This window comes from Pelophylax lessonae (genome assembly GCF_965119305.1).
Source record: "Pelophylax lessonae genome assembly, chromosome: 7".
Lineage (NCBI taxonomy): Eukaryota > Metazoa > Chordata > Amphibia > Anura > Ranidae > Pelophylax > Pelophylax lessonae.
This window is the reverse complement of record NC_138774.1, coordinates 259,783,349-259,793,557: the sequence shown is the minus strand read 5'-3', so window position 1 is coordinate 259,793,557 and position 10,209 is coordinate 259,783,349. Positions and strand designations below refer to the sequence as shown.

Genomic DNA, 10,209 nt, shown 5'->3' with positions numbered 1-10,209 from the left:
ACATAAATATCAGTGTTAAATGGTTTAAACCCTCTAACTGCCACTTTTGCTGGACAGCTTGATCTGTTAAAGGAAGTTGAGAAAAATAACAGACTTACTAGTGGGATCACCAGGTTCAAATAGGGAAAACTAGCCTAAAATCTAATGCAGCCACCACGTTTTTATTTCTGTTGCCATTGGTGTTATTGCTTGTAAATCCAGATACAATTGGCTAGATTTCCTGCTATCAAAACACAAAAGAATCATCAACCAATCCAGAGAGTTAGGGTATACTGTTCCAAAACAACGCCATATAAGTATATACTGTACTTATGCATTGTGGAAAAAAATGAATGACACAAATGTTATTTAACCACTTCCATACAGAGCAGTTACACCCCCTTCCTTCCAGACCAATTTTCAGCTTTAGGCGCTCTCACACTTTGAATGATAATTACTCAGTCATGCAACGGTAGTATTTAATCACCACTGTGTTTTTTATTTTTTCGCGATATAAGTGAAAAAAGTGAAAATTTTGTAAAAAACACATTTTGTTTTAGTTTCTATTATAAAATTTTGCAAATAAGTAATTTTTTTTCATAAATTTGGGTCAAAATTTATACTTCTACATATCTTTGGTAAAAATAACCAAAATTAGTGCTTATTATTTAGTCTGTGGGAAAGTTATAGAGTCTACAAGCTATGGTGCCAATCATTGAAAATTGATCACACCTGATGTACCGACGGCCCATCTCATTTCTTGAGGCCCTGAAATGTCAGGACAGTACAAATACCCCCCAAATGACCCCTTTTTGGAAAGTAGACATTCCAGGGTATTTAGTAAGAGGCATGGTGAGTTTTTTGAAGTTGTAATATTTTCCCACAATTCTTGGGAAAATGAAGAAATATATTTTTTTTTTTACACAAAATTGTGTGTGCACTGTGTGTGTTATTTCTCACACACAGTATATGCATTCTTGCAATTACACCCCAAAATACATTCTGCTACTCCTCCTGAGTATGGCGATACCACATGTGTGAGACTTTTACACAGCCTGGCCACATACAGAGGCCCAATATTCAAGGAGCGCTGTCAGGTCAAGGAGCATAAATTACACATATAATTTCCTATCACACTTTTGAAGGCCCTGGAGCACCAGGACAATGGAACTAGCCCCAAAATGACCCCATTTTGGAAAGCAAACACCCCAATGTATATTCTATGAGGCATAATGAGTCTTTTGAACATGTCATTTTTTTCCACACGTTTTTGGAAAATGTGGAAAGAAAATGAAAACGCATTTTTTTTTTACACAAAGTTGTCAATTTATAGGATATTTTTAACACATAGCATGTACATAGCAAAAATGACACCCCAAAATACATTCTGCTACTCCTCCTGAATATAGCAATACCACATATGTGAGACTTTGCCACAGCATAGCCACATACAGAGGCCCAACATGCAAGGAGCACCGTCAGGTGTTCTAGGAGCATAAATTACACACACAATTTCATTACAACCTATCACACTTTTGAAGGCCCTGGAACCCCAGGAAAATGGAAACCCCCCAAAAAGACCCCATTTTGGAAAGCAAACACCCCAACACATAATCTAGGAGGCATGGGCTGCATATAGGTACTCAGGTACTCTGATGGGCTGCAGACAGGTACTAAGGTACACTGATGAGCTTCAGAAAGGTACTCTGGTACTCTGATGAGCTTCAGAAAGGTACTCGGGTATTCTGATGAGCTAGAGACAAGTACTCAGGTAATCTGACGGGGTGCAGATAGGCACTCGGTCACTCTGGGCTGGAGACAGGTACTCGGGTACTCTGATGACAGGTACTCGGGTACTCTGATGACAGGTACTCGGGTACTCCGATGACAGGTACTCAAAGTACCCGAATACCTGTCATCAGAGTACCCGAGTACCTGTCTCCAGCCCATCAGAGTACCCGAGTACATGTCACCAGCCCATTAGAGTACCCGAGTACCTGTCATCAGAGTACCTGATGGGCTGGTGACAGGTACTCGGGTACTCTGATGACAGGTACTTGGGTACTCTGATGACAGGTACTCGGGTACTATGATGACAGGTACTCGGGAACTCTGATGACAGGTAGTCGGGTACTCTGATGACAGGTAGTCGGGTACTCTGATGACAGGTACTTGGGTACTCCGATGACAGGTACTCAAAGTACCCGAGTACCTTTCATCAGAGTACCCGTCATCAGAGTACCCGAGTACCTGTCACCAGCCCATCAGAGTACCCGAGTACCTGTCATCAGAGTACCTGATGGGTGTGTGAGGAGGAGAACACGGTGAAAGCTAGTTACCGTGTTCTCTGTTGACACTCTGTGACCGGCTGTGATTGACAGCCGGTCACGTGGTAAAAAGCCAATTTCATTGGCTCTTTACCTAGATCGGGGGTGGGCTCTGTCCAAGGGACGAGCCTCGTCCCCGATCACTGCGCGGAAAAGAATGAGCTGCTCACGCTGGAGCAGCTCATGTGATCGGCTGTGATTGACACAGCCAATCACGTGGTAAATAGCCAATTTCATTAGCTCTTTACCTTGATCGGGGATAGGCTGTATCCAGGGGACGAGCCTCATCCCCGATCGCTGCGCTGCGCGCCCCCGGGGGCGCACAGTATCGGGAAAAGCGGGCCGCCGTCATATGATGTCGGCCCGGATCGGTAAAGCCTTCCTGCCGCCGTCATTTTTCAATGAGGCGGTATGGAAGTGGTTAAACTCTTAAGGGCTCATTTAGATGTGCACAGCAATTTGAGCACCCAACAATACACATAATGCAATAATGCATTTGTGATGTGGAAAAATTATGCGCTCTTTGTGTTTTTTTTATTGTATGGATTTTGCATTAACATCTTGGCTAGTAACACTTTCTAAATGCATCTCAAATGCACTGTAAATAAGGGCATTTGTGACATGTTTACATTTAAATCAATGGAAGCATTTTCCGATTTGCACTTGAGACGGGAGTTGTGTGGGATCTGTTTTAGCAGGCTGACCTGGAGCAGCTTTGCTTTGCCACAAATGCCCCTATAGCAATTATAGCACGTTTGAGATTATTTAGAAATCCATACAATTGTAGCACTGCCCCCTAGAGAGCTGCTGAGAATTACACTTTCTTGGGTCCCCTGGGTTACCATTAGCAACTGACAGTAGATAAACGGCAGTAACAGTTCTTGGCTCAGACAATAATCAGTCCAGGGGATATGTTTTTTTTTGTTTCATTTAGAACTGGGATGGGAGAAGGAATGTGTGGGATACTCCAACTATGAATTATACACAAACTTGAGGACAACAATCTGTAGTGTGCAGCAAGGCCGCTGCTTCACCTTGCCACAGAAGTAAAGATAAATAGACTGTTCCTGTTTGAATATTCTCTTCAGGGTGTACAACTTGGCACCCCCTTTACTATCACTGCCTGTGTGCTGACACCCGTCCGCTGACTCTAGCCACTGGAGTGGTCCCCTTACTGGGCAGACCCTTCGGAAAGCTCCCCTGTACTCACGGACAATGTTTTTCCAGAGTTGCTCTGCCTTCACCTCCACAGTCAGTTTCACTGGACCTCTGGGTTCAGCCACACCACTGGTTCACTAGGCCGACTGCCTGTGACCACCTTCCTCAGCAAACAGGAGGAGAGACAGCCGTCACCCTCCTCCTGGGACCTGGCTTCCCGCCCAAAGACGCCCGGTCACATGTGCCTGTGGCTTATATAACATAGCCCAGGATGCACCACTGTTGTGCCAACCCACTGGGATAGTCATAAAAGCCGGTGTGTCACTGGCTGGGTTTCCTCCACTGTCCAACAGGCTCCCCTATTGGATACAGTGGGGACACTCTCTCAGACCAAATGAATCACACATGGACACATTTAACAGGCAAAACTAACAATGAGGCTCCCCTGATAATTAGATGGAGCTGCTAAGCTTTTATCCACCTAGCACCTACCTAGGAGGGTGCTACACAATAAAAACAACACAGAGGGGGCACTTGGAAAGCATTTTTTTACAGAGAAGCAAACATTATAAATGCACCAATAACGCACCTTTAATGCATTAGGTGCATATCTCTTTATGGGTCTCAATCAGCCCTAAGAAACTTACATTTTTTTTTCTGCTTCTCTCCTGTATTAAGTTGCCCTGTTTATAAATAGCAAATATGATTAGGTTTGGGTGATGTCACAAACATTTTTTTCTGTACACATGTGGGTCTCCCTACAGTTGATTAGTAATAATGAACACAAGAGAAGGGAAAAGTTTCGCGCAACATAAAGAATTATGAAGGAGGAGATAACAGTAGGAGAATGCATAATGCAAAGCAAATTTCATTTAGAGAACATAAAAAGATAAACTTGTGGTGCTACAAGAAACTTGTACTGACTTAAATATGTATGTTGCCATTGCTGAGATCTTTAGACAATGCTAGTGGCCTTGCTACAAAACAATCCTATCACAAACCCAGAAAAAATATGCAAATTAGGACTTCTGATTTCTCGTGATGTGTGCTTGTTATAGGTCATTTACTGAACTGAAATAATTCTTTACAGTTGTTATTAAGTAATAGTTACTCAACAGGGATGTCTTATAACAATCTGCTACTTTTGTTTCAGGTCGATGGAGCAACCTGTACAAGGTCCCTTACAATTGGATTGGTACAGGGCATGTTGTATATCAAGGAGCCTTTTACTACAACAGAGCTTTTACAAAAAACATTATCAAGTATGATTTAAAGCAGCGTTTTGTAGCAGCCTGGACACTCCTCCACGATGTGATATATGAAGACACCACTCCATGGAAGTGGAGAGGTCATTCTGATATTGACTTTGCTATTGATGAAAGTGGCCTCTGGGTTATTTACCCATCTGTGGACTACGATTATGTTCAACAAGAAGTCATTGTCATCAGCAAACTTGACCCCAATGATTTATCAACAAAGAAGGAGACAACATGGAAAACTGGTCTGAAACGGAATTCCTATGGAAACTGCTTTATTGTTTGTGGAATTCTGTATGCTGTGGATGTGTATAACCAAAAAGAAGGGCAAATTTCCTATGCTTACGATACACACACAGATACCGAAGCAGATCCAAAGTTGCCTTTCATTAATGAATATGCCTTTACAACACAGATTGACTACAATCCTAAAGAGAAAGTACTGTATGCTTGGGACAATGGGCACCAGTTGACATACAAAGTGAACTTTGTTGACTGATTGGATTGATAGCTTGTTATGACATAGCCCAAGGCTATGCAAAGAGTGCACTTTTACAAATCAATTAAAACAAGTTGCTTGGGGAGCAACTCAAGTATTATTCTGGGAGTCAGAAGAGGTTTAGCCATGAAAAGTTTAATGGTTCAGTAACATGGTATGTGACTAATCCCTTGTCATGAAACTAAACAATAGGTTGAATGTGTGAATGGACATGGAATGAATGCTCCATAGTGTAATAAAAAGGCCATTTAATTGTCAGCCTTTTGACATCCTATATCTTTTAGTTTACCCCAATGAAAGCAGTTGAACAGATGTAACACAAAACACATAGGATCAGCTATGCATACAAAGGGCCACCAAAGTAACTCCCCATCTTCCATGAACTTCTAATATTTTACTATGTATAATGTTTTTGGGGTTATTTTATCTTACATAATTTTTAAGAAACAGAAAATGTGTTTTGTTCAATTTTTAAAAAGTATTATACTTCTGTTAAAAGATTAGGACAATGGGAACAAATTCACCTCCCTCACCAAGAGCAAATGGCGAAAAAGACATTTGCAAAGACTTCTCTTGTTTTGTTCAGCCTTTGCTGACATACTGCATGCTCGTGTCCTGTGAGTTCTCTTTGTCTGGGTGAGTTTGGTCTGTGAAACATACTGTCGCCATTTTATTTTTTAGCGTTGTAAAAAAAATATATATTTTTTTTAATATTACCAACCCAGTTTTTAGTCCAGCTGCAGTTTATTGACAATACATAAGTAATAACTTATTTATAACTTACAGAAAGCGTAATTGTTGCCAAGACCTGAATTATTATATAGTTGGTATCTGCCAAGCAATTAATGTTTGAAGGAGTGTGGTTTGGGAACATCAGTATTCAATAATACTGATGTATTGAGTCATTACTGAGTACCAAAATCATTTAAAAAATAAGTCAACAAAGAACTTGTATATTTGCTAGATGCTAACTGAAATACTAAAGTTTAATTTGGTGGGTGGTAGGTGAGTCTCATCTTCCAAAAATTAGAATTTTTTACGAAGTAGGAGTATCTGCCCAAAGATTTTTGGATTGGAAAGTTGCAGCACCAATAAATTAATTTTACATTTGCTTTGCTTTGGCACTGATGCTTATACTACATTTGGTGTAAAAAAAACATCAGTATATTAATTATTGTAAACAAGAGTTGCGCGTCCCCGTACCTACTAACTGTTCTGAAAGTGCAAATGTGTCAGTAAAGTGCAACCAATACAAATAAAGTGCAAATAAAACAATAAAGTGCATAAAGTCCAGCAAAGTTGCTAATTACAAAGTGACTGTGCAACTCTTTATATTCTTGTGAAGATGCATTTAAACAAAAGTGCTCTGTGCATCCACAACTACTCCACACCAATCCACCGCCTGTGATCCCACCAGGGTATGCACTCACCTGCCAATACTGACCCCCTGCAGTGCTGTTTTTTGGCCTACTCCAACAAGGCCCAGGCCTAGGGCGGCACTTTGCAGGGGGGCAGCAAAGAAGCCGCCCCCCCTCCACCTGAGACTCTATTGGCCACTGGTTGCTAGAGCTGCCTCTCTCATTCCCCCCTCTCTCTCAACCCCCTTCTCTCTCACTCTTATCCCCCTCTCTCTCACCGCCCCTCTCTCTCTCACCCGTCCTCTCTCTCTCTCACCCGTCCTCTCTCTCTCTCTTACCCCTCCTCTCGCTCTCTCTCTCTCATCCCCCTCTCTCTGTCTCTCTCTCATCCCCCTTTCTTGCTCTCTCTCAACCCCCCCTCTCTCTCTCATCCCCCCTCATCCACCCCCCTCTCTCTCTCCCTCACCCACCCCCTCTCTCGTGAGATCTCAGGGGTTCATGCTGAAATTTGAAGTCCTTCAATTTTGGAGGGAGCCACATCCATTAAAAAAGGAGTGGGGCAAAGTTACATAGATGGGGGAGGGGGGGGGCGCCCAATTTTAGTCTTGCCTAGGGCAGCACAAAACCAAAATACACCACTGACCCCCTGAGTAAACAACTGAGGTTAACCAGGCTTCAAACCACTGCCCATACTATATATACTGCATTGCCAACCAGGGACTATGAATCCATATTTCCACAGGAACTCAGAGAAGAAAAATCATGGAGAACATCATAGCTAACTATTTATTCTTAAATATCATAAAAGAAAAAATTATATGTCTGCTCACAAAGCGGGTGCCTATTCCAGCCCCTAGAATAATCTACCGATTCACAGAGGGAGCGCCGCTGCTCCGTTACTCCCTGGTGCCAGCGTTCATTCTAATAGACAGAAGTCACATAGTACTGGTACAGTAGTACCAGAAGTCCTGCTCCTACATGTTTTGTCACATCTAGATGTTTAAAATCTTCACAAAAAATATACAGAATTGTACTGTCACTTTGGAATTATCTAGTTTGCTGAACTTTATGCACTTTTAATGGTTTTTATGCACTTTAATGTTTATATGCACTATATTTGTATTGGTTTCACTTTAGTGACACAAATGCAATTTCATAACAGTAAGTAGGTAAGGGTAAGCACAGCTCGTGTTTACAATAATTAATTTACTATATGGTTAATTAAGGAGCAGAAGCAACCCAGTATTCACTTACTCTTTGCGCGAGTGATTTGATATTATTGAAAGGAGAAGTACAGCCAAAGCTTGCTTGGCTGTACTTCTCCTATAAATCACAGGAGTGAGGTTTGATTTGCACTCCTGTGACCCATTTTCAGCAGAGAGAGGGCTGAAGTCCGCTCTCTGCTGACGTCACAGAAGTCAATCTAGTCATGATCCGCCAGATCTCTGGACTGACACCTGGCTCAGCCTCTCAGCTCCACCCCCTCTACAGCCCAGCGCTCAAGTGAGTGAGAAGGGGGCAGAGCAGAGAGCTGCTGACTGTTAGTCACGGAGCTGTGAGAACCGAGCGACCGGCAGTGTTAGATCGTTCGGTTCTCAGTGTAGAGGCGCCAGGGGACAGATGCAGCATCGGACTGATGTTGCAGCCACCTAGGTAAGTATAAATTAACAAAAAAACAGAAACCCATACTTCTAACACAAACTGATTTCCATTTTCCCATTTAGCTTCAACCTTCAACCATACAATACATATACTTCTTACTTTTTCCAGAATGTTTGTTGTGCAAAAACAAACTTATGCCATAGCGCATCAACAGAACAACAAAAATCATCAAAGTTGGCACTAAAAAAGTCTTTGCTGATCATAAGGCACAGACAAGTTTTAAGAATTTGCACAGCATACATTGTGTGTTAGGACCATTTTTTTTACTATATAAAATGTTACTGAATAATTAGGCTACAGTCCTTAGCCACTTCAATACAGGGCACTTTCACCCCCTTCCTGCCCAGGCCAATTTTCAGCTTTCAGCGCTCCCACACTTTGAATGATAATTACTCAGTCATGCAAAGCTGTACCCAATCAAATTTTTTAATCATTTTTTTCACACAAATAGAGTTTTCCTTTGGTGGTATTTAATCACCACTGGGTTTTTTTTTGTGATATAAGTGAAAAAAGAGCGAACATTTTGAAAAAAAAAAAACATTTTGTTTTAGTTTCTATTATAAAATTTTGCAAATAAGTAATTTTTTATCATAAATTTGGGCCAAAATTTATACTGCTACATATCTTTTGTAAAATAACCCAAATTAGTGGATATTATTTGGTCTGTGTGAAAGTTATAGAGTCTACAAGTTATGGTACCAATCATTAAAAATTGATCACACCTAATCACACCTGATGTACCAACAGCCTATCTAATTTCTTGAGGCCCTGAAACGTCAGGACAGTATAAATACCACCCAAATTACCCCTTTTTTGGAAAGTAGACAGTCCAAGGTATTTAGTATGATGGCGAGGTTTTTGAAGTTGTAATTTTTTCCCACAATTCTTGGGAAAATTAAGAATTTTTCTTTTCTTTTTTTTACACAAAATAACAAGTTATTTCTCACACACACAGTATATGCATACTTGCAATTACACCCCAAAATACATTCTGCTGCTCTTTCTGAGTATGGTTATACAACATGCGTATGACTTTTACACAGCCTGGCCACATACAGAGGCCCAACATGCATATTATTTCCTAACGACCTATCACACTTATGAAGGCTCTGGAGCACCAGGACAATCAAATTACCCACAAAATGACCCCATTTTGGAAATCAAAACACCCTAACGTATATTGTACGAGGCATAATGAGTCATTTGAACGTTTCATTTTTTTCCACAAGTTTTTGGAAAATGTGGAAAGAAAATGAAAAAATATATTTTTTTACACAAAGTTGTCAATTTATAAGATATTTCTAACACATAGCATGTACATAGCAAACATTACACACCAAAATACATTCTGATACTCCTCCTGAGTATGGCGATACCACATATGTGAGACTTTTGCACAGCCTGGCCACATACAGAGGCCTAACATCCTAGTAGCACCTTCAGGCGTTCTAGGAGCATACATTTCACATCTAATTTCATTACAACCTATCACACTTTTGAAGGCCCTGGAGCACCAGGACAATGGAAATGCCCACAAAATGACCCCATTTTGGAAAGCAAACACCCCAACACATAATCTAAGAGGCATGGGCTGCAGATAGGTACTCAGGTACTCTGATGGGCTGCAGACAGGTACTTAGTTACACTGATCGGCTTCAGGAAGGTACTCGGGTACTCTGATATGCTGCAGAGAGGTATTTGGGTACTCTGATGGGCTAGAGACAGGTACTCGGGTAATCTGATTGGCTGCAGATAGCTACTCGGGCACTCTGAGATAAGGACAGGTACTCTGGGCTGGAGACAGGTACTCGGGTACTCTGGGCTGAAGACAGGTACTCGGGTACTCTAATGGTCTGCAGATAGGTACTCGGGTACTCTAATGTGCTACAGAGAGGTACTTTGGTACTATGATGGGCTGGAGACAGGTACTCGGGTACTCTATTGGGCTGCAGATAGGTACTTGGGTAATC

At 41.5% G+C, this 10,209-nt stretch overlaps 1 protein-coding gene across 1 annotated transcript in view; it reads left to right on the top strand.

Moving 5' to 3' along the window:
• The window catches only part of OLFML2A (olfactomedin like 2A), a 367,694-nt gene extending 361,877 nt beyond the window's left edge, over positions 1-5,817 (top strand). Inside the window, exon 8 of the mRNA XM_082262942.1 lies at positions 4,618-5,817. Coding sequence (XP_082119068.1) covers positions 4,618-5,219 — 602 coding nt within the window. The 3' untranslated portion in view covers positions 5,220-5,817. The remainder of the gene's footprint in view (positions 1-4,617) is intronic.
• The last annotated feature ends 4,392 nt before the right edge of the window (positions 5,818-10,209 follow it).